At 45.6% G+C, this 24,577-nt stretch overlaps 1 protein-coding gene across 1 annotated transcript; it reads left to right on the forward strand.

Moving 5' to 3' along the window:
• Positions 1-1,098: 1,098 nt before the first annotated feature.
• Positions 1,099-22,734, forward strand: hs3st3b1b (heparan sulfate (glucosamine) 3-O-sulfotransferase 3B1b). Its single transcript, XM_037082232.1, has 2 exons — positions 1,099-2,054; positions 19,622-22,734. The coding sequence occupies exons 1-2, from the start codon at positions 1,456-1,458 to the stop codon at positions 20,238-20,240; spliced, it is 1,218 nt and encodes a 405-aa protein (XP_036938127.1). The 5' UTR covers positions 1,099-1,455; the 3' UTR covers positions 20,241-22,734.
• The last annotated feature ends 1,843 nt before the right edge of the window (positions 22,735-24,577 follow it).

The raw sequence follows: 24,577 nt of genomic DNA on the forward strand, positions 1-24,577 counted from the left end.
CTCTCTCTTTAAAGTAAAAACACGCTCGGTATTTAAAGGAAGAAATCAACGAGGGGTAAATGTAGACAGTTAATTATTTATTGATTTATTCTCCTGATTTGCTTCTCGTTGAGCAGAACTTTAACAGAGTGTGTGAGAAGGTCGGTTTTGGCACAAAAGACGAACAGAGACGTGCTGGAGTTTTAATTCAATTAATAATAATGATAATATGTAGATTAATGGTGCACACGAGCACGACGAGGGGCTTCACCTGCTGAGCAGAAGAAGTCATTTACTTTATGATACAGTTTATTTGAATTTAGCTGTCAGTTGCGTCATTTGCTCTGCGTAAAACCGACTGAAGGCGCAAAGGAACGTGCGTAAAGACGCATCAAATTAAATGTAAAACACATTAAAAAAGTTGTTCTCATGTCCTAAATGTTATGAAATTAAATGTGTTCATTATTATTTTTTTTATTCTGCTGTAGTTTCTCCAGGCTGAACTTTTCCAGATTGATAATTACAACGTGCATAAAATTAATTAACAGCAATTAAACGTCTAATTGTGAAATTAAAACAACGTCAGTTTGTCACTTTGTATCTGTTTTGTCTGTTTTCGTCAGTGACAGATCATGAGCAGGCCTGCTGAGGCTGAGCCGGCGCTGTGTGACCTCTGCCTTACTTCTCATTCAGTGTCAGAAATTAAATCAAACGCGCTGAAAGTCCGTGTTGAGACTTGAGATGATTATTCGCTCGTGTCCGTGTTGTTTCCCGTGTTTTTCTCGACATCTAATGAGCTGATTTAAAAAAAAAATGGTTTTCAAGTTTATTGCGCGGTAGAAATGAGGCGCAGTGAGTTTTTATTAAAGCACAAACCGTGTCAGAATAAATCAGAATCAACCTGCAGAGAACATCTCAGCTCATCCGGACCACGACGACTCGAGAACCGGGACTTAATTGGACTCTCTGCCCAATAAGAAAGTTTTTTCCAAACTCTCAGCTGCGTCCCGCACACGCGCTCCATCTCCATACCGAGGCTCCCACGGCCGGGCCCGCCCACGCCTCCTCCTCCTCTGATTGGTCCGCTTCTATCAACAAACGGCTGGCGTATTTATCCTCCGAGCAGCGATTGGTTCGCGCCGGTGTCACTCCGGCTGTTGTCTCTGTATAAGGTCTCCTGCTCCAGCAGCACTTTTAACAAACCTGAGATGAGCCTGGAGCAGCTCCGCGGTGCGCAACTGTTCTCCACAATCTAACTATGAGTCAGAAACCCTCCGAGCCTCCTCTCTGGATCTATCCCTCTCCTCGGTGATAGTCGCATTAGACCTTTTTAGTTTTAATTTGTGAGTTTTATTTATTTTTTATTTTTTAGTTTGAGGTGAGCATGTGCGTAATTTCGCGAGGATCGCTGAGGTGCCGCCGGGACTGAGTTGGGCAATATGCGCCGCTGGGATATGATTCTCACCCGAAAGGCTTATGGAATATAGCCTGGTTTGTCACAGCCTGTATGCCCTCTGGTCCAGCCCCGTGAAGAAGAAACTAATCCTGCTCAGCATCATGTTTTTAGTGTGGGTCTACATGCTGTACTCCTGCGTGGGCTACTGCTCCACCATGCCAAGTTTGGTGGTGGACGGTTACCGGGGCAAGGAGACGGGCTCGGCGGTGGCCCGGAGGACAGAGAGCAGCAGGACGGACCTGGTGTCCAGACTGCTGGCCAAGCCGCAGCCGTGGGAGGATATAGAGAGCGACTACGAGGAGCCGTCCATCAGAACCGCCGCGTCCAGAGACCTGCTCGATAACGAGCTGGAGGCGGACAGAGCCGACGACTGGGACGAGATGCGGGCCGAGCAGCAGCAGCAGCAGCAGCAGCAGAGAGCCCCGGAGCCCAGCGCCATGTCCAGCTTCTCCAACGGCTCCGGGAGCAAGAAGCTGCCGCAGGCGATCATCATCGGGGTGAAGAAGGGAGGCACCCGGGCTCTGCTGGAGTTCCTCCGGGTCCATCCCGACATCAGAGCCGTGGGAGCGGAACCGCACTTCTTCGACCGCAACTATGAGAACGGACTGGACTGGTACAGGTGAGCCCGCTGCTGTGGATACTCGTGCGTTTGGATGATTGTGTGGATCCAGAAAAACAAAACAAAACAAAACAAAACAAAACAAAAAAATGTAGCTGGTTTAATTTAGATGATTTTTTTTTTTTTTACTCCATTAATTCGATTTATTGGAGGCTGCGGCTGCAGGAGAGCTGATATTGATCCGCCAGCAGGATCAAATCTGAATTTACTGAATTAAATTCTTGTGTTTCTGAGAATTGTAATAGTGATTTAATTCCTTCCTGCAGCCTCAGAGCGCAGCGAGCCGACTGACTGCTGTTCGGTTCACACGGACATTAATCCGGACCTCATTACAGTCCAACTCATTCAGATATTTTCAGGCTAATTATATTAATTATCAGCACGTTTAGAGTTCATTCCAAAGCAGATGAAAACACTTGACTTGTGACATTTTCTTCTTTCTCACATTTTACGCAGCAGCCTGTCGTCTCTCCCTGGTGTCTCCTTTTTAATTAAATGTGTTTAATTTACGCGCCGCTGCGCACCGATTTTGTTTGCGTATATTTTTAATAAAACAAGTATCGATCGTGTCACATTGTGCGGCAGCGTGATCCCGCTCAGCCTGGCCCGTTTCTGCGACGCGCAGTGATCTCTATTGGACGCAGCGCAACACTGCACCTTGACGGTGACGCGCCTGCAGGCTCCTCTGACGGAGTGAAAAATGTAGAAGTTGGTCGTGTTGCGGCGCTTTGTTTGGACCGAGGTTCGTTTTTATAAATTAGCTGTGATTTATCGGGCGCAGATGTGTGAGTTCTGGTGAAGGTGTGATGATGTGAGCTCTCAGTGAAGCTGTTGTTTCGTTTGGTTGCGCGCCTGTGACAGTAAATCTGACCCCGACAGACGTGTTTTATATTTCACTCCGTGACGTGAAGCTGCCAAATGTCTCCAAACCAAATATCAAGATTCTCCAAAATTCTCCAAAACCTTTTCCTGGATTTAAACTGTGAGAATTGATTTTTAAAAAGCTGTTTCCTCTCGCTGTATTTCCCCTCTTTTTTTTTTTTTTTTTTTTAGTTTTACGCCTCTAAAATGGCCAAAGCGTCAGTGAGCTGCTGTTAACAGAGCTGCGCTGCAAGAACCAAACAAAACCAGAAAAGTGGATCTGCAGGACAAAATGCGGATCCTCCTCAGAACAAAACGTCCCCAGAGGTCGACGCACTAACATTGTCCTGTCATTTGCATCACAGTGTGTTCATATAACGAGCTGCAGAGCTTAATGAGCACAAGTGAAGCGCCTCAGCACGTTAATGAAATAAGACGAACTGAGCTGCTGGAGCTGGAGTTTGTTTGGAGTCACAGCTCAGTCAGAATGAAGTCAGTGTTGACCCGCACTGCTCGATTATTACTTTAATTCGACGATAAGTAAACGGGGTCAGGCTGTGGCTGATGAATAATTGATTGGCTATTGGAACTCCACTTAAAACTGTCTTATTTTTTTAAAGTATTTTGCCTCCAGTTAAGTCTCACAAAGTTTTCGCTTAAGTTAATAAAAGAAATTGATAAAAAAATAAATAAATAATGGGATTTTGAATGAACAGATTTTGCTCCATGCTTTTACTCTCCATGTGAGATCCTGAAGTTAGGCCCCAGCGAAGGTCGACATCATGAAAAACTAGACAAAGACACGGCGCTCTTGATTTGTGAGAAGTTTCCCTCGTGTTGCTCGCTTTGATAGAAACAGATTTACTGCCGGAGAGGAAGGAGTTGTTATTTAACTTCAACATCTTGTAACTTTTGTGGATCGGAGGGGGGGGAATCGTGGGAGTCGCTGCTGTCTGCTAACGTTCAGGGCCGCGAAATCTAATACTTTCTCAAAGCCATGTGAAGAAGTGGTGACTCAAGGTTTCTCTGTGGAGGTTTGAATGGGAAGCGTATCGTTCTCGAGCTTCAGTTTCAAGTTTTTGTCACATTTTCTTGTGTGCCGGTGCCAAAAAGTCTTTTACGCTCCGTCTCGTTCACACACAGAAATACACAAAGATTCATTTTTAATTTTCTCGGAGTGAAATTCCCTCAAACTCTTTTGTTGCGACGGGGGATTTTTACGCTGCAACAGGATATCTAGACGGTGATGTTTCTGTCTGGATGCACTTTTATGGAAGAACTGCGGCAGAGAAATGTATGTTTCAGAGAGAACAGCTGGAGAAAGTCGTCCCTGTGGTGCAGGAGGGGGGAAAAAAAAGGTTTCTTTCGTGAGTGTGTTTCTCGAGCGAGGATGAACCGAGAGGAAGGAAATCATACTTCATTCATTGTTGATCCCTCCTCAGTCTCCTATCAGGGACCAGATACTGGAAGGGGAAGAAGAACGCTGGAATGTTCCAGACGGAGGAGAAAATTTGCGTGGCATTGAAATGTATTCTGTGGGAATATGATCTGATCGCAGCGAGGGTCATTTTCTTTTCTTTTTTTTTACGGAGGCGGTTGTAGACGGTTTATGTGTGTGTGTGTGTGTGTGTGTGTGTGTGTGTGTGTGTGTGTGTGTGTGTGTTGAGCAATTCAAGCCTCTCCTTGTTTGTCCATTTTGCACAATCTCTCTCTCTCTCCGCCATCCGCCATTGTGACTCGCTTGCACCATCTCCCCCCCCAACGGACGCACATTTAGAGCTGGAATTCCACCAAGTAAAGAGGAGAAAAAAAAACCCATAGAAGAAGAGAATCAGAAAAGACTCCAGAGAGAGAGAGAGAGAGAGAGGAAGAGGAAGAGAGAGAGAGAGGGAGAAGTTTGGAGATGAATGGAGGTGGTGGTAATAACACGTCTGATTGTGGGCGTCTGATGAACTCTGACAGTTTTTATTTGTTGCCAAAGACAAACACATGATTCATCCTTTTGACCGAGGGGGTCCTCGTATGAGGAGGTTACACATTTTCGTGGTGAGGTCATGCATGAACTGGCCCCAAGGAACACACACACACACACACACACACACACACACAGAAACAGAGAGTCAGAGCTCAACAAGTGTGACTGAATGTGAACGTTATTTTTCTCTTTGTGTGTTTTTATCTGCTGTGCACCTGTTTTGTTCGGCGGCTCGGTGAAAGTCGGCCGGTGTTATCTGAGAGCGATAAGTAAAATATGTCTTTATCTTCAGCTCGTACATTAATGGGCAAATTCAGTGAGTCCGACTCCTGCAGAGGGTCACAACTCATGAACAGTCTGCACCAGAGGCAACGAGCAAAGTTGTTGTTTTTAAATTTCCTGCTTTGCATTTTGTTTTAGAGGAGCACCGTGCAGTTCTGGAAAACAAATTCAGAATGTTTTAATATTCACAATGTTACAAACTCAGAAATAAGGTCCCAGAACTCTGTTCTGAAGCTAGAGAGGTGGCAGGGTCCGCCACAAGCAAAGTCAAACAGTGTGAAACTGTCTTGTCCTTTTTAAGGTCGGTTTGCTTATTCATACATGAAAACAAAGAGAGTTTGTTTAATTTGTTTAGACATGAAATAAATCAGTAAATGACAATCTTTGTCTTCTTATAAAACTACAGAGTGCACCTTTAAAGGGGCTCTATGTAATAATTAATCTAAATCTGTAATAAAAACCTTTTTAATGGCCTGAACTGACTTCCTGCATGTTCTCGAGAGCCGCTAACGTTAGCTCACTGCTGGAGTCCACTAACGTTCTTTTAACTAACAGTGCCGGAGCTCCACACGGCCCCTTTAAAAAGTTACCTAACATTTTTTAAAAAAACTTTATTCACAAGAGAAGTTACAAAAAGAAACACGGGAAGCAAAAGTTGAATTAGACAATTTATCAAAAATAAGGAGGCAACGTGTGGGAAAAACCAGAAAATGTTGAGTTAATAAATCATGAAATGAACGAAGAAGAAAAACAGGATTTAAAAAAGAAAACAGCAGTTATATTGTTTTCTTTAAAGTCGCCTGTCAGATCTTTACCATGTATATGTATTAATGTGTATATTTACAGTGTGTCACTTCTAACAGACTCTGACTCGCTCTGTGCAGTCGACCCTCCCCTCTCCTCTTTCTTCTCCTCTTCCTCTTTAAACCAGAGCTTTTTTATTTACGCCCTAACTCTTGTTGACTGCCGCCCTCGTCTCTGCCTGTCAGGCTGCGGTGCACGTCGCTCTCTTCATATCCCATTTAGCCCTATTGGCTATGAAGGGGGCTTTGATATATAATTACTGTACTGTGGTTTTGCTGTCGTGTCGCGGGCTCCGGTCTCAGCTCACTGTCGGGGCCCGGCAGCGTCGACGCCGGCGCTCCTCCCTCGGAGCGGCTTCAGCGTTAAACCAGGAGAGATGTCGGAGGGAGCGTGCACGGCCCGGGTCCACACGGGAGGTGGTGGTGGGTTCTGTTCGAGGTCGTAGTGTCATTATTTCAACGGACTGATCAGAAGTTTGTAGAGACTTTTAAAGGTGCAGTGTGTAGTTTTATTGTAATCAGAAGAGAAGGATCTTATTTTTTTTTATGTCCTAACAAACTAAATCTTTGTTTTCATGTCTGATTAATCTGAATAAACAAATTGGCCTTTTTAAAAGGACTCTTTTTGCTTTGCTTTGTGGCGGACCCTGCCACCTTTTCTAGCTTCAAACGGAGTTCTGGGGAGCTTATTGTCCTCAGAGAACAGCTGTAAAAAAATAAATATGCCTGAGTTTATGTTGTAAATATTAAAATTCTGAGTTTGGACTTCTTCCAAAACTACATACTGCTTCTTTATGGTTAGAGGTGTGCTTTGTTCTGCCATATGATAATATATGTAAGGTGGACACACACACACACACACACACACACACACAGTCGGTGTGTGATGTGGTCTGTGATCAAAGGTCAGGCTTCAGTCGCTGTCAAGAGACTGCTGGGATTGAACCGGCGCCGTCCCCGAGCAGGATGTCTCTCCGGTCAACCTTTTTGTATCTTGTCCAGTGATAAAACACCGCGGAGGTAAACGCGCTCACACAGCAGCGTCACTAAAAAGTTCCTCGCGACAACAACAACAAAAAAAAAAGGGACAAGTGGAGCATGGCTGGAAAAAAAAAAAAAAAAAAAAATCGTGTTCCGCTATCAGACTTTCGGAAGTCTGCGCTGTTCTTCTGAAAAGGCCGTTATCCTCGGAGTCAGACCGCAGCTCCGGCCCATGTCAGGGACGGTTCTGGATGGGTGCACGTCCCTTTATCTGCCCGCCACATGGGGTTGCTCCTCTTTCCATGTAGGTGACCCGTCCCGCTCTCTGCTGCCGCTGACCTCGCCCTCCTTCCTTCCTCTCAATGGGCCCAAACAGAGGCCACCTGGTTCTCCAGTGAAGTCATTGTCCCGCAGAACATCTAGTGCTCGTGTTTGCATACATGGAGGTGCAGGAAGGTGTTATTACGGCTGCCTCAGCTGCGACGCCGCCCATGAATGAGAAGCACTCAGACAGCCAACACAAATGTCACCCCTCACCCTGCTGCCACCGGTATTGATCGGTCAAGCCTGATTGGAGGTAATGTGCAGAGATGGGTTGAGGGCCTTTGACTGGGGGGTCAGCCCCACGCCTGCTCGCTGACAGGGTCTGTGTGTTGACCATCTGCAGAGCCGCTGGATGCTACAGGCCCCACGGGGGGATTTTTACAGCCGCTCCTCGCAGAAACACAATGGCATGACAGCACAGTTTTTATGTAGATGAGGCTGATTTTTGTTTTAAAACTCTTTGACAGCTGAAGCTTAAAGTGGCTCCTAACTCGGGACGAATTCAGATGATGATTAGAAACTTTGGCGCGCTGATTGTTTCCCCGATTCCTGGAACTCCTCGGCTCCTCGGGGGACGAGCGCCCGGGCCGGCCAACCGTGCACAGCTGACAGCAGGTTCACATCCTCCCGCTCGAATCCTCCTGAAACTGTGCCTCTGTGTTGGCTGGAGTTCCACCTTCAGCTCCCAAATTAGTGGATTATTTGCTAACAGCAGATCCCTCCCTCACGAGCTGCTTCTCCTCCAGCTGTGCACCCGCGCTGCTGGTGTCACATGTCATACTCGGCTCGTCCAATCCCGGGCGGGGCTCGCTGCAGGCCTCGCTGACCACGAGTGGCTGCCTCCCAGAGAAGCCTTTGGTCAGCGCCGAGGGGACGGAGGCCCTCTCTCCCTGCCGCCTGAGTGAAAAGGCAGCTTTCACCCCCAAATTACAAGCGGTTAATTGTGAAAGCAGAGACCTGTGGAGAGGGGAGTGGCAGCGCTGCACTGTGGTGGCCTGCCTCCCCCTCCCTCCCTTTCTTCCTCTCGCCTCCTCACGGTGTCCGGCGAGCACTACCCACACTGGTGAGGACAATATGGCCGCCACAGGCAGGAACCTCCTGCTGGAGCCAGGGATAAAAGCCACAGACGCTGACAGGAACTTGCTGTCAAACACTCACAAGGTTGATGCAAACAGCAGAACACAAAACAAAGCGTGGGCTATTGTCTGTGCTCAGTCACGCTGCCCGAGGATTCAAGCGACCGCTGCTACAGGAAATGTTAATATACTCAATAAAGAGGTCTAATGAAGTGGTATCAGAGGCCGGAGCGAGCGGCGCACAAGCCCTCCCTCTGTGCTGAGCGTGAATTAGCCCACGTTTTTTAACAAGGTGATAATTTGGATGTTGTTGCACATGTCAGAACAGAACCAGACGTCCTCCCTTCAGAGTTAACGGTCATTCATCGGCGCTAAATAAACGCTCTTTGGCACATTTAAAAAAAAGGTTCCCCTGGAGGCTGGAAGGAGCGCGCTAATGTGGCTTTTCCTTAATCATCCGCTCTTATTACTCCTATTAAAAGGCAGGTCGGTGCGGGAACTCCTCTCTGCTGTTTCCAGAGAGGAAAAAAGAAGAGCTAGAAAATCCAGTTGAGGAGAAAGTGATGACGGTAAACCTGTAAAGTTGCACTCGTCCCAGGTATTAAGTCCCCGAGGTAGCCATTAGGGTGCTGGAGAGTGTGTGTTTGCCTCCGGGAGAGAGGACGACACACACACACACACACACACACACACGGCGGAGGTCTCCTGAGGTTCCATTAGCCGGCAGTAAAAAGAGCAGAGCTCATTAGAAGCCCTGAGTTGTCTCTCTGCTCCGCGGCTGCTCGGCACTCGTCACTCTCTCCATTGAGATGTTCTCCCAGCGCTGCCGGGCGCCGCGCTCAGTAAGAAACACTTCGGCTTCGACTCCGAGACGACCCGGCCAAACTCTGCTCGCTCTCAATTATTTTTCCCACCAAGGCTTAGTTTTTTTTTTCTCTCTTTCTCCCTCGTTTAAGTGATCAGAAACAAACTGACATGTTTCTGCTGTTTCTGAGCTTCATTTGACAAAAACATTCCCAGAAAAAAAGGATGTCCAAACACTTGATAACTTGATATAGTTCAAAGGTTGTGTTTGTGTGTGTGTGTGTGTGTGTGTGTGTGTGTGTGTGTGGGCTGATTTTCCTCTACAAGTAATATTTCCACATTAAAAAATGTCTTTGTTATATATTTAGGGAGCAATATGATAAGAATCTTAGTTAAAAACAAAAACAGTTCCCCTCCCGTGCTCCAGGCCCGCTAGCTGCATGGCTAACTGAGCTAACTAGCTACGTTTAGCAGCAGTTAGAGGGTAATCTGTTGATATGCTGTCCTGTTTGTTTTGACAACGACTCTGACGTATCTCTACTTGTATTTGATCACCCGTCCGAGGAAACGTTAGCAGATACGTCAGAAATCGTAACGTAATGACACATTTTCCGTTCAGTAGATCTTCACTGACTCTGCTGTTTGTCTGACAGCGACAACAACAACTCCCATGATCCCACACTGCTCAACAACATTCTCATGGTGCAGGACATCACTAGAGTACCTGCTAACTGTAGCTAACTGGGCTCAGGCTAGCTGGTTAGCATGCTAATTTCAGTAGCTATCTGCAACACTTGTTTTAGGATGTTTTGTTTGCAGCGTTTTAAGCTAAAATTCCTGCACGCTGCTCCTTTACCATGGTGAAGCACGGGGCTTTATTGAACACACTGTCTGTGTTTGTTCTCTCACAAACTGCTGCACTTTTACTTCATTGGAAACAAAAATCTGGCACTCGCACCCTGTGATTTCTGTCCAGATCAGAGTGTAAACCTTTCACAAACTCAGACGATTGTGCATTTTTTGGCACGAGCGTGTAAGTGCTCTCCAACCAGAGGAAAAAGAAAACAACACGGGTATCTAGTAAAAAACAAGAAAACACTTTAATTACCTGTTGAAAGGATTTATTAAAACAAACATCCTCTACAGGCTTTCAGCCAAGAGCTGACAGACTGTACATCACAGTTCTGCCGGCTCGACTCCCTCCACAGAATAGCTTGTCTTCCTGGCACCGACTTCTCACAGATCCCCTTTCACTTCTAACCAAGAGGCTTACTGATGGAGATACAGCCGAGGGGTGAAAACATTTGTCGTCCTGCTCCCTGAAACCCTGAAACTGAGCTCCCACTGGCTGCCCTTAAATCGCTTGCTCGCTCTTCTTAACAGTAATTATCTTGTCTTCGGGGCGCTCGCAGATATTGTGGGAGACAACGTGTAGGCTCGGATCCAAAGAAAACTGAAGGATCGCCGGAGGAATTTCTTTGCGCTGCCACTTCTTTCCATCTCTGAAAAGGAGCAGGTTAATTGTTGCGACTGGCGCTATCGTTACTCAATTTGGCTAATTATACGTTAGCTCGGGAGGCGGGCTGTCGTCTTCAGGAATTTGTAAACCATTAACCTGCAACAGCTGCAGCGTGAGTAATGGAGGCTGAATGATAGTCCAAACACACGGGAAGATGGTTTTTCCTCTCTGCTCACTGAGTGACATACAGTAGAGAGAGAGAGAGGAAATCCCCTCTTCTTCTCTCGTGCACACTTTGTAGTTCACCTGTCTTCAAAAAAGGTGTGCAGGCAGTTACGGATGACAGCTAATTCAAACAGGATGCAAAGTAGCTCGTCTCTCCCTCTCTCACTCTGTGAGTGTGTGTGTGTGTGTGTGTGTGTGTGTGTGTGACTGTGCATGTGTCTGGGGAGTGGGGGTGGTGGCATGTATGTTTCTTCTCCAGTCTGTTTCATCTTTTATTCATCTTTTGCTGTAGCTAGATCAAGGAGTCATGTGCCTCTTGGTGCATGTCAAGTGTCAGGAAATCAGTCAGAATGGCTGATTCTGCCTGCACACACACACACACACACACACACACACACACACACTCACAGACCTGCTCACCGACTCTACACCTGCAGCTCTGCATTGTTGTCTGCCTGGTTGTTTCCTATCCTTTCACGGTTCATCGGTTTATTTCGCTGTCAGTCAGTCAGTCGCGCCCTGATACTTGACGGCGCGCTGGAATGTGTGGCTAGCTCCGGGCTAACACCTTCAGCAAACACCCAGAGCAAACACACTGATTAGGCCCAGATTACCAGAGCTAAACAAATCCTGGTCCAAGTGGTGGATTTTTCAGGAGTGTGCCTGCCTGGTGAGAGTTTGCGGTGAGAGCCGAGGTCGTGTCGGATGACTCGTCTCGTATCGCGTGTCAAACAAAGCGATGAGATGTTGTGTTTAGTGTCACCAAAAACGATGGGATCTTTCACCTCTTTTAAGCCAGGAAAATTCAGCTTTTTTCGGAGCTTTTGAAAGCCTCAAAAAAAAAAAAAAAAAAAGATACTTCTGTCAGCATGCTGTTGAACATTCATGAGAGGAAGGGAGGAGGTGCTTCTCCCCTCCCTTCTACCATCCCTTTCACCAACTCCTCTGTTTTATTTATACCACATGGTGGGCTTCCTCGCTTCACTGCAGGGTTATTAACACTCGGTAATTCCAGGCAGCCGTCTATGGCCCGCAGGCCGATGTGGTTCCGGACCCTGAAAAAAACCCTCATGGCTCCGCACATTCCTGCGCCGTTTCCCCAGAGGTGCCAAATAGCAACAAATATACTTGAAAACAGATTTTTCCGAGCAGGAAAAATGATATTTGGTTATTGAATTGAATAATTTGTGCTTGTCACGCCTCCGCGATGCTGCCCATCACAAAGCGACCGCAGTGGTAGAAGCGGAGAATGTCTTCGCCTCACTTAAGTGTTTTCAGGATGGAGCAGAGGGGGGTATCTGGAGCTGTGGCTGGAGGTAATATGCTGCTGGGGTGTGCAACATGTAGTCCATGACATTATATGTGGTGGCAAGTTCTCTATTTATTTACCAGCGTCTGATGTCGCCTCCAAACCGGGCTGGGTACGAGCCCGGACCTTGTCTGGATGGTCCGTGACCGCGAGGCCTCGCTGCCCTTCCCTCCCTTGCTCGACTCACATACTCTCCCTCTCCTACGCACTCCGTAAGAGACGCTCCACTCTGGTGAAGCACGACTCCCTGATTCCAGTGAAAAGTGATGGATGGACGGGTTGCGTCGGTCGGGTTAACTGCTTTGTTTACACGGAGGGTCAGTAGATTCCCAGGCTGCTCTGACATAGTGCGACTTCTGGATGGAGTTAAGGGTCTGGGAGTCGGCATTTATCAAACAGATTAGGAGTCCGGCACAGAGTTTGGGTGTCAAAGTGTCACAGAGCGAGAAACCATTCCTACCAGCTCGGCCGCTGCACTGTTGTTCTGGAAAAGCTTAAAATGGTCGCCACGTCATCATACTCTGACCTCAGATCCTGTTGTGCATTTCGCCCTTAAGACTCCCTTCTTTCCATTCTCTTGTCAGTAGGTCTAATTAAGTGCTGTGATATCAAATCCTGAATGTGTGTTTTGTATTTTTAACTTTACTTTCATGCAAAGTCTTCTTGAAAAAATTGAATTTTCTACCTCAGAAAACGTCGAAGCTGCTGGTTCCCAACACTTTTAGGCTCCTGTAAGCGCTGCTGCTCACTGCCCCTCGACACAAGTAGAAGATGAGCTGCAAGAGGTTTAAACACATAATAGTAATGAATTGAGAGGCACCGTCTGCAACTTATCTTTATATATTTCAGCATGTCTGAGGGACCAGTGGGATCATTGGTCGCGTTTATTAATCTTCAGTCACCAGAAAAAATGTTTGTATCGCAAACCATGGATATGTTTACAATGTACTTTGCAATCTATATCCCTACAACACTTAGTGCTTAAGGTGCTGGTTGGGTTTAGGAACAAAAGCCACTTGGTTAGGATCAGGGAGAGATTGTGGTGGCTAACCCGGTTCTGTCGTGACAAATGTAGCTGAAAATTTAGACGACTCACTAAAAATACTGCAAAACATCCCAACGTCTTATTAAAATGATCCCGTTGAGGTGGTCCCATCCCTCCTGATGCAGAAGCCATTTGAACATGTTTTGCACAAATGTTGATAATATGGGCATGAAACATACAAATTTGACATGCAAAAAGTTCCACTGTGCTGTTTTTAGATCAGGCACAGACGTCCCGATATGTCTCAGAAATCCAATACAAGCGTCTCAGATACAGCGACATTGATCTGCAGACTAAGATCCAAAGTAAATTATTTGTGAAGGCGAGACGTGAGCCCCGAGCTCTTCCCCTTCCTGATGTGTGTCGTTTATAAGCGCTTCTGAAGGTCAAGCGGCAGATACAGTCGAAAACAGTCTGAAGTATCTCCGCTCACACCGACAGGCCAGACAACAGCCTCCCCAGTAATCTCAAGGAGGAATGTAAGCCTTCAAACAGCGCTCCTCTTTATAGCAGCACCATCCCATGCAGGGCCCCTCCATCCAGGTCTGAGAGTGTGATACTAGGCCAGCCTGCATTATTAATCCTTTCTGAGCAGACGGGTGATTCGGAGGGGCTTCCACTCAGCCACCTTCCTGAGTTACCAGTGACACCATTATTCAGTGAAGCCTGTTAATTTGAAACCTCAGGCTTCGGGAGGATCGGCTCTGATCGGGTTTGATGGAGACGTAGCATCACGTAGCATCACGTAGAGGTTACGGTTGAGTTTTTCTTTTTGGTGTTATGTTGCAAAGCAGGTGTGAAGATCTGTGAGCCGACTCAAAATGCAGGTGCAAAGAGAAAACATACCGGCACGAAAAAAAAAAAAAAAAAAAGGAGGCATATAAGATACAGATGCACACCTGCAAGATCTCAGAGTTAAAGCACTGATCTCTGGCTTCTCTCAGCCAGGAAATGAACTGTCAGAAAGCTCTAAGTGGCCACATACTAACACCTGGACTCCACTAAGTGCCTGAAAGAGAGGCGAAGACTGCAGCCGGAGCTCTTCTCCCTCTCCGGGTCTGAGTGGCCCCGGCAGACTGCGCCGCCATAAACCATCTTCTCCCTTCTTTTTAATTTACAGCCAAAGCCATGCTCTGTGGTTAAATATAATGTCAGACTCCAGGCACAGTGGAGTATATTTCAAAATGTCTGGCTTCTGTATGTGCTTAAATGCTGCTTTTGAAAAATACTCAGTGAGCCAGCAGAGGCCTGCGTGAGCCGCCTCCCCCTTGTAGTATCTGTAGTGTGTGCACGCATGTGTGTGTGTGTGTTTGTGTGTGTGCGTTGCATAAACATGTTGCTTCCTTCAGTTCCATTTCATAGCATGTAGGGGGGAACGCTCGGTTATTGATGAACACTTTTTTATTTACGAGCGACTCATCTGTGAGTTCTTGCGATGAACCCTCCGTTTCTGCACCCATCATCCATCATCCTCTCCAACACCAGCGGAGGGGTTTTTGCAGCAGATTTCACGCGTATTCTTACAAAGTGCATGCGTCGCACTTTGAATTTGCATGTAACACTGAAACGCTTGTTGTCCCCCCCCGGGGGGAAGATGAGATCAAATTTAGAACCGAACGAACAAGCGGTGCTCGAGATCTTTATCGTCCGACGTGGAATAAAGATGTTTCTTTGTACTTCCTTTAAAAAACGCTCGCACGTCCAACACGTCGGTTCATGTAAAGGGCTCGGTTAAGAGGCCCCTTGGAAAAGAAAGGGAGCCTTTCAGTACTTCCTCCCTCATTTCCTCCCTCTCCTTCGTCCCACTTGTGAAGTGTCACTTTGCTATCGGACCCTCAAGGGCTGGTTGTCGGGGGGGCGGGGGAGCTCTGGGGATCAATGGAAAGGAGAGCGTGGTGACGAGTGTGGACTGCGGAGAGGTTGTATGTAAAGATGTATATGTAAGAAAACACGTGGAAGCTGATTTTCTGGATGTTTTGCACAGTGTCGCCTCCCTGGGGGGACGATGGCACTCGCTCCAGGGTCCTCACGCTGTAGAAACCTGACATCTTGAGCTTTAAATGCCCCCTTTTGAAGAGTAAAACCACACCCTGCCATCGCTTGAGGATACAAAATGCCCCCATGATTTGTCTGTAGTCAAATAAACAAACCCTCATTTGAGATTCAAATGCTTTCAGAATCCAGACATGTGAGACAATTGTAAACCTTTTTGTATCGACTAGAATATCGACAGACAACTAAAGAGCCTTTTTTTTTTCCTCTTTTTGTCCACGGGCAAACTAGTCATTTATGTCGGGGATGCTGTGAGGCAGACGGCTCAGCGGCAGCCCGTTATCATCAAATCAAACATGACAGGAGGGAAGGCAGAAGCATCACACAGAAATAACCCTTTTTCCTGCCTGCCGTTTATCTCCGCCGGGGATGAGGGCTCTTTAAAACAGAGGGCAAAGGGGGCCACTCCGCCGGCCCCCGTCTGATGCTGCCGTGTGACAAGGGCTTCTGCTTTGTGTCTTATCGCCGTGTTTGGCATGTCTTTTAACTTGGAAATATTCTCAATGGACAAAAGCTGCACAGAGACATGGAGGGAGGGAGGAGAAGGCTTGGTTGATATAAATCAACTGGAAGGGCAAACAAGCACAGAAAAAAGTTTTGTGTCATAATTATTTTGAAGTCAAGTTAGTTTTAAGTGTTACTGGATCAGAAATATATGTACAAACCATCTTAAGGTGAATATAAACCGCCCGAAAATCCAGATGTTGCATCTGTACTTTATTACAGTAATAGTTAGCTTAAAGTATTATCATTTAAAGTACTTTAACCCCCTCAGCTGAAGTCGTTTTCTACATTTATTCACTGTGAAGTTGTTTGTTTAGTCTCATTAAACTACACTTAAATGTTGAAGGCTTCATGTCACTCTGAAAAAAAGAAACTCTCAGTCCTGCTGTGTGTTTAGGCGTTAGTTCTCCCTGCTGGTGACTCACCAGCAAGACCAGCATATGTTGTGTTTTGGTGCTGGTTTTGTTTTTTCCAGCAGGGCTATCAACTCATTTAGCTGTAAGATATTAGCGCTGTAGCTGCTAGCTTCCATAGCCAAAAACAACATAGGACCCTGCTGTTAACAGCTAACTTGAAAAAAAGTATGATCCGTACGCCGACGACAGCAGATTTATGTCTCTCGCTGCCAACAGCTAACCAGCTTTGTCACCTCTTGTCAGTTTCAACGCAGATTTGTTGCTCACAATGTAGCATCACCAGCAATAGTTAAACATGCTTGCTTAGAAAAACAGGCTATCTTTGCTACCAGAAGCAGCCGGGGGAGCGTTGCTGTCCCCAGGACGACGGGCGCTGTTAGTCTCTGGGTCTGGGGTCCTCGGGATCTCAGGGGGGACGGGGCCGATGTTTGCAGGGCAAATTTGGCACACGCTCCACTTAAGCGCTCTCCAAGAGGCTTCTCTCTCACTCGAGGTTGAGGAGGATGTAGAAGTGCTCCACTCAGCCCTGTTAAGCATCCTCCCCCCCCTCCACCTCCTCCAACTCCTCCATCAGCCTCCCTTCTCTCTCCACCCTGCCCCCCATCCACCCTCCACCCTCCCCGCCCCTGTGCCCTGACCGCTGCCCTGCTCACCCCTCCGCTCCGGGACAATGGCTCACTTTCAAAGAAACGCAGGAAAAAAAAGAGGAGGCCGGTGTCACAGAATTGCCTGTTTGCTGACGGAATCTTTAAAAGCAGCACCTCATAAATCAAAAAAAGAGCATAATAGGCATTGTTTTCTCCAAGAGCTACTTGTCCCACTAAAATTCCCCTCCTCTGTTCCCTTTTCTGTCCCTGTCTTTGGAGGAGAGAGTGGGCAAAGTCAGAGGTGGAGATTTTTTATTAGAGGGGGTTCTTGGCGCTTTTTTTTGGGGGGGGGGTTTCCTCACCACTTTTCTTTCTCCCTCGCTATCCAACCATCTCCTTGTTTTTTTTACGCTCCTCCAACCCCCAACACTTGATTTAAAAAAAAAAAAAAAAAAAAAGGATTCTGTGAGCTTGGATCAGCATAATCTATCACTATGCACATTGTAACTCAGGCCCCCCCCCCCCTCCGCTCCCTATCTCCACGCCGCATTGTCATTTGGAAATCGGATTAGATGGGAAGCCATTTGCCTCTTCTGTGTCGGCTCTGGACTCTTTTTGTATGTTAGCACAGGGAACCAGAGAAAAGCTTGCAGGCAGCATCGCCATTGTGCATCGAGAGAATGACGAACGGCGTGCACTTTACGTCGAGGCCTGTTTTTTTGGTTTTTGTATATTCCTTGAGGACGTTCAAAGAGGTGCTGTGTAAACAGTTTCGAGTTGGCGGCGGAGAATTAATGTTTCGCGCGTTGATTATGTGATGTTTGCATGTGTAGAAACAGAAAAATGGTTTGCTGGTGGGGAAAAAAAAGATCTGTCATGCTCCTGCAGTAAAAAAAAAAATAAAAAATCTGTTTTGATTTCTATACCCTATTAATGAGCTCAGGCCCCGGAGTCCATTCATCCCCTCTGATGTGTCAGCAATCAAGAAGATATTATCATAATTAGATCACTGGCACTGCATTAGGATTACACAAATCTGCCAACACCATTTCCATGAGGCATTTTTATGGGTTACCTGATGTTACCCTGTGTTTTCTCTCCCTCTCTCTCGTCTCCCCCACCGTTCCCTCTTCTCTCGCACACAGATATGTGCATTGATGGAGAGCCGATGTTCCATGAATTAGCCATGAGCTAGATGGACGTGAACTAGATTCCAGCTTTAAGAGTTTCCAGAGGAACGGCTGAAGCTCCGGGGACGAATCGAGCGTTACAGACTCCTGAGTGTACAGAAAGACTCCGACATTTGTAGTTTCCGACGTCCTTTATCTTTCTCAGCGTGTAAATATTCCACGTAACGCAGCACAGTGACAAAGTGTTTGTGCTTGGCGTTGTACCTCCGTAATTTCTCCGACAGGCTCGTTACCTTAGTTTTAATGCATTTGAGGGCAATTATTGATTATTTTGTGTCCTTGCCAACATCACAAGACTGATTCCGACCTATCAGAGCACATCAGGAAACGTGGAAACAGAGTCTGTTTTTACTTCCACCTGGTTTAAGAATGTGTGTACTTGTTGTCTCCGTGTGCAGCATTACATATTATTTGAATGGGATTGACTACAATGGTGTAGTCTACACAATGGCGTGTCAGCGCCCCGGCCTTGACAAGAGAGGCGATGCAGATGTGCAACAGGCTGACAGGAGTGTTATCTGCGAGAGTGTGTTGGCCCTGATAGACCGGCGCTCTCGGTTATCTCGTCCTCCTTTTTGTTTCTCCCTCCATCGAGTGCTTTATCTGCTGTTTTTTTTTTTTTTTTTGGTTACTGCCTCTTTAAGTGATTGTCTTTTTGATTTGAGGAAAAAAAAAAAAAAAAAGCTCTGGCTGTTGGAGTTTCCAGCCCATAATCCTCACACATTTGATCCCACGCACATCACACGGGGCTGGTTTCCTTCCCGGGGCTCGGGGGCTCGATGGTTGGGGGGGGGGAGGTGATCCACGTCCCTGGTGTCAGTCAAACCGCTCTTATCGCCTCCACCATAATCTACACTCTGCGGTTGGCCACCAGTTCTGAAACCTAACGCCGAGAGAGCGGAGCGCGCTCGCTTTTCCCTCGAACCCCAGTTGTTCTCAAGTACCTCTTGATTATACGTCTGCATGTAACATATCTGTGTAAAGCCCATCAGCCAAAACCAAACCCGCTCTTGTCAGAAAACAGATTCCCTTTCTGAAACAAGCCTCATCATCTTTCACCGCTGTAGCATTTTTTTTTTTTTTTGTTTTTTTTAGCGGGGTCGGATCGGGTGGGCGGGGCACGTCTGAGTCAGCGAGGCAGAGTCTATTTTCTCGCTCCAGAAAAGGGAGGATGAGTTTTGATTAAACCTCACGACTCTGGAACTTCACATCCAGCGGTGTCTGAGTCCGACGAGCTCGAGGGACGACACATCGGATAATGGAGTTCACACGTGTTGTGAGCTAATTTATAAAATATGCTATTAAAAAATTATTCACACTAAAAGAATTGTTAAGGAGTAAAAAAAAAAAAAAGAGCAGCTGTGTCGATCCCATATATGGTTAAATTCAGGGTCAGCCATGTTTAGAAATGTCTGTAAGTGTTTCCTGGTGTTTGATTGTGAAGTAAATAAAGGTTTTCTGTGTTCTGTCAGAAGTGAGATATCTTATGAGTGAGTGAGCATGTTGACGTTGGAGAGCTGCCTACACTAATAGGTTTTTTCGAGGCCTGTAATAAGCCTAAACAGGCTCAGTGAGTCATTGATTACAGAACATGGTTCACTCCATCAACCTGATTACATTATGCAGTAACCCTTCTCCTAACCTCCATTTTGTTTGATTTTTTTTTTCCTGCAGGGAGCTGATGCCCAAGACCCTGGAGGGCCAGATCACCATGGAGAAAACCCCCAGCTACTTTGTGACCAGAGAGGCTCCAGCCAGGATCTCCGCCATGTCCCGGGACACCAAGCTGATCGTGGTGGTGAGGGACCCGGTCACCAGGGCTATCTCGGACTACACGCAGACTCTGTCCAAGAAGCCCGACATTCCCTCTTTCGAGAGCCTCACCTTCAAAAACAGGACTACCGGGCTCATCGACACCTCGTGGAGCGCCATCCAGATCGGTATCTACGCCAAGCACCTGGACAACTGGCTGCAGTACTTCCCCATGGGCCAGATCCTGTTCGTGAGCGGCGAGCGCCTGATCACCGACCCGGCCGGCGAGCTGGGCCGCGTGCAGGACTTCCTGGGGCTCAAGAGGATCATCACAGACAAACACTTTTACTTCAACCAGACCAAGGGTTTCCCCTGCCTCAAGAAGGCCGAGGGCAGCAGCAAGCCCCACTGCCTGGGCAAAACCAAAGGGCGGACCCACCCGAACATTGACCCGGAGGTGGTGCAGAGGCTACGGGACTTCTACCGGCCCTTCAACATGAAGTTCTACCAGATGACGGGACATAACTTTGGTTGGGATTGATGTGAAAAACCATGAGAGACATTTTTTTGTTGTTTTTTTTTTTTGGTTAATTTGTTGAGAAGTTATTTTTGTTTTTCCTCTGTAATTCAACGGCAAGATGTGGAGATATTGCTATATATATGTAAAATGTACAGAAATCTATTTTATAATAATTTATTTTTATTTCTAAGCAATTAATTCACTAAGCTGCCTAACCATATTTTGTACATAACATCTGGCCCACATGTACGTGTTGTTGTTGTTGTTGTTTTTTTTTTTTTTTAACATTCCTCATTTTAATTTTGAACTCTCTCGCTTCTTCCCGCGCCGTCCTGTAGACTCAGTGGATTTATCGGTGCTTTGTGATGCAGATAATCAGCGACGACTGAAGTAGAAGTTAGGGTGGAAAATGTAAAAAAAGAAAAAAAAGAGAAAAGCACCATATTACGGGTACAGAGTGCTCACAGAGAGGTGGAGAACATCAACCCATGTGCATCCTCATTCATCACAATTTCATCCTTTCACTTTCACACAAACCGTCCAGTTTAAGTTTTTCACTACGAGCCCATTTTTCCTGCGCTGGCTTCGGCCAAAGCTGCAGCTTTTCAGCCCTTTTCCACTCAATAGCAGGTAGATCAATGGGCTTAATTGATCCTCATTGTGTCACTCATGCTTAAAGTATACAGCTGCCCTTTGATTCACAGCGCTCCTGCTGCCCGCTCTCATGAATGGCCCATCCATCAAACGTTAAACCCCATCCTGGACCACGTAAGGGCACCATGTTAACATTATGCTAATCGGGTAAAGGTAACCGGCGGATCGATCGAGCCTCCGCTCTCCAGCTCCCCCCATTAGAAGCGTTGCATGCTGGGAGTTCAAAGGTCACACAAAGTCTCAATCAGATTTCCTTGAGAGGCTTTTGATTTGTCGAGGCGCGCTGCAGCTCGTGTGCCTTGTTTTCACGGTGAGATGGAAAATCTTTGCGTGAGGTAGCGGAGGCATATCTGTCAGAAGTGGAGCATAAAGATAGAAAAGATGACAGACAAACCACAACGCCGCACCGCAGCAGCGCTTCTTCAAACAGAAGTCCACCAGGCTGCTCCCGTCTCAGATCCCAGATCGAACAGATCAAAACGGGGAGGAAAGGTTTTTGTGCAACAGTCTCAGCACAGCAAGAATTGCCTCAGGCGGCGTTCAGCGTCTAACCTCTGCGGTGTCGTCAGAAAAACCTCATGTGCCATCGTCCATGGCTGATAATAAATATACTTTATGCCTTATTCACTCTGCTCATCCTCACACGTCTCATCTCTCCACGCCAGATCTACAACTCTCTCTACTTGTTGCCAAAAAATTTAAAAAGCCTTCGGGTTGATATCATGTTTCACGCGGCTCTTCCCTCCCTGCATCGCTTCTTTTTGCTTTTTTTTTTGTTTAGTTTTTTTTGTCTTTCTACTTGAATTCTTGATATGCAAGAGGGGAGAACAGGCGCATCTCTTTGCAGCAGGCGGTGCGCTATTATAAGGGCGCAGGAGGGCGGCCACGCTATGCTACGTTAATGCTATGCTACGCTACGCTACGCTATGCATGCTCAAAGTGGTGGCCATTATGAGAATGCAGGGATAAAAGGGATTATTAAGCGGCCCAGACTGAATGTACACAACATATCCTCATAGATAAAAAAATTCCCTCCAATCAATGTTAAATTTGAGTTAAAAGTTGAATTGTTTGATTTTGACGTTTGAAATGTTGTGCCTCTCGAACGCTCCAGCCCAACACGGTCAGCCTGCCTCTGTCATTACAACAGATAATGACCCGAATTCAGCGACTTCTCTTATTTTCCAGTTGAAACCAGCTGCCTGGTTTCAGCCTCAAACCAAACGGTTGGTAGCGGGAGGGGAGCTGGAGGCTTGTCACACTGTATTTCTTTTATTTTTTTTTATCATAGTGCTGTTCTTTACTTCTCTCTCTGGTTTCCGAAGAAGAAAAGCCTCCATCTCTCCCCCTTCTCTCCTTTTTTTAGTGCAATGTTTTGATTACACAAAAGCATTTATGATGACCTCTCACGGCAACAGTCGGACATTTTCCCCCCCGAAAACTGATCGAGTACGTGCATTTCAAATTATGGTCACGCAACTGAGGGAATATCTGAGAAACAACCTGGCACTCGTGGAGGAGAGAGGTTTCCTCCACGCTGCTGCGTCGGTTACGGTTGAGTTTTATTCAACCTTGTTTTGAGATCTAAAAAAAAAAAAACTTTAAAAAATGTTAGAAATGTTTGTCTTACCCACATATAATAATGTATTTAGACTAGAGGAAAAAAAATCTGTATGTACAAAAAATGAGAAAGACATGTAAATCAAGTTATTTTGTGGTATGTACATCAAAGGAAAATTAATTTTACACAATGCAAAAAGCAAAAATGGAACAGATGTTTCTAGATGATTAAATACTGAACATTCATAATATTTCTTTGTATGAAAGAAATAAATAAAAAAGTATATATTTTACCAAAAAACACGTCCTGTGCTTGACTTTTTATTTCCTTGACTCTCTCCCGGAGTTTTATTACTTTTTTAGCTTTTTTTTAATGAGTGCTACTTTTTAAAAGGCATGATTTCATTATATTAAGGAAGATTTTCTCATAAAAAGCTCTGACATTAAGTGTACCAGCAGAACCGGGTATTAACTGGACTTTTATTGGGTTAAGAGAAAAACACTGAAGTCATTCTCAGGTTTGGCTCCGTGACACATCACATCATCTATATCCCCTCGCTGAGGACACATCCATAATTCAAGAGTCTGTCCATTTCCTTACCTCCATCTACCAGGAGTGCAGGCAGAACATCAGCATATTTTTCTGCTTCCGTCTTAATAATAGAAGGTCATTTGTGGAGCCCAAAGCCTTGAAAATATGACAAATTACTTCCTTTTCTAGAAAATCTTCTGTATTTTGATGGCTGTTTCCTGGTAGAGGAAGAAGCCTCTTCATTAATACAAATCAGTTCATATTTCATGTGTTAGCTGGAGGGGTTGACTGTAGCACACATACCTGTTCAAATAACCAAATTAAATGTAACTTTAATTTTTAATCATTGGAGTCTCAACCAGTAGTGGACAGGAATAATCAGAAGTTGTTAAAGTTCACCTGAGAGTGATGTGAGTCGAGCAGAAGTCGCTATATTCATCGTTAATTTGGAAACTGCTTATAGAAAAGCCTCAGAAATGATCTTCACATCAATATGTTTGATCACAAGACAAAGATAACTATTTATAGAATCAGGCATTTATCTTGTTTAAATTGATCCAGTCGAACCCCAAGTGGTTTTAAACTTCAGTCGGCAGTTAACACGTCACATAATCATCATGAGGACCTGAAACTGAAGGAGCCAAATTTAATATCAGATACGTTAAGTGTTTTACCTGAGGTACAATTTGTACCCAAGAGTAGTTTACTCACTGTTTACTATCAAATGAATTAATCTAAAAATGTTCCACTCTGGCTCTGATGCAGTGTGTAATCTGTAAAGTTGCTAGTAGCTGAAGTTATCAGATAAATGTAGTGGAGTGAAAAGCATATAGATGCAGAAAATGGAAACACTCAAGTAAAATACCTCAAAATTGAGTAAATTTTTAATATCAGACTTTCACTTTCCTGCATGTGCCTGCTCTGAGTGTTGCATGTTAGCAGTGAGTCGGCTGCTGGTGGATGATCTCTGCTCCTGTGTGCATCTGTGATCAGTTTCCTGCTTGCTGTGGTTGATTATTTGATTTCTGTTGATAATAATCATGTGACATGTTTGTTTTGGAGGTTTCCTTTTGGCTCCTTGTGTACCAAGTTGCTTAAACATGACTGGAGTTTTTGTGTTTCTCTGTCTCAGGAGGCTTTATTCTTCTTCTTCATACACCTTCTACCTGTTGACCTCATGTTTTCATGCTGCTGCTGCAAAACTTAAAGGTGCAATATGCAAGAATTTAGTTATTCAAAGTTATGACGAAATATCAGTGTTGATGATATTTCATAGACGTCAGTGAGCGCGTTTACATGCACACTGATAATAATAATTATCAGCTGATTTATGGAGTTACCAGATTATTCAGGTGGTGATGTGAAAAGCATAATGTGATATGTGTTGCCCAATATTCAGTTTTATTCTGCACGTTTACAGCTAATCTGGTTTCTTTCATTCTTTTTCTTCTGCACATGTGATAAGAAAGTCTTCTTTCTGAATCAGAGAACAGAAGGAAGCGTGCGTTTCCTCACAGATGAGTGGCCAACGTCTATTTTGTTTTGTATTTTGAGATAATTTTGTGTACGTAGTGAACTCACCACTTTTATATCTCTCAGCTGAAGCTACGTG

Source organism: Acanthopagrus latus, chromosome 20 (genome assembly GCF_904848185.1).
Source record: "Acanthopagrus latus isolate v.2019 chromosome 20, fAcaLat1.1, whole genome shotgun sequence".
Classification (NCBI taxonomy): Eukaryota; Metazoa; Chordata; class Actinopteri; order Spariformes; family Sparidae; genus Acanthopagrus; species Acanthopagrus latus.

Coding starts and splice junctions, on each gene's coding strand:
- hs3st3b1b (XM_037082232.1), top strand. CDS start 1,456: ATGGAATATAGCCTGGTTTGTCACAGCCTGTATGCCCTCTGGTCCAGC. Junction 2,055..19,621: donor AACGGACTGGACTGGTACAG/GTGAGCCCGCTG, acceptor TTTTTCCTGCAG/GGAGCTGATGCCCAAGACCC.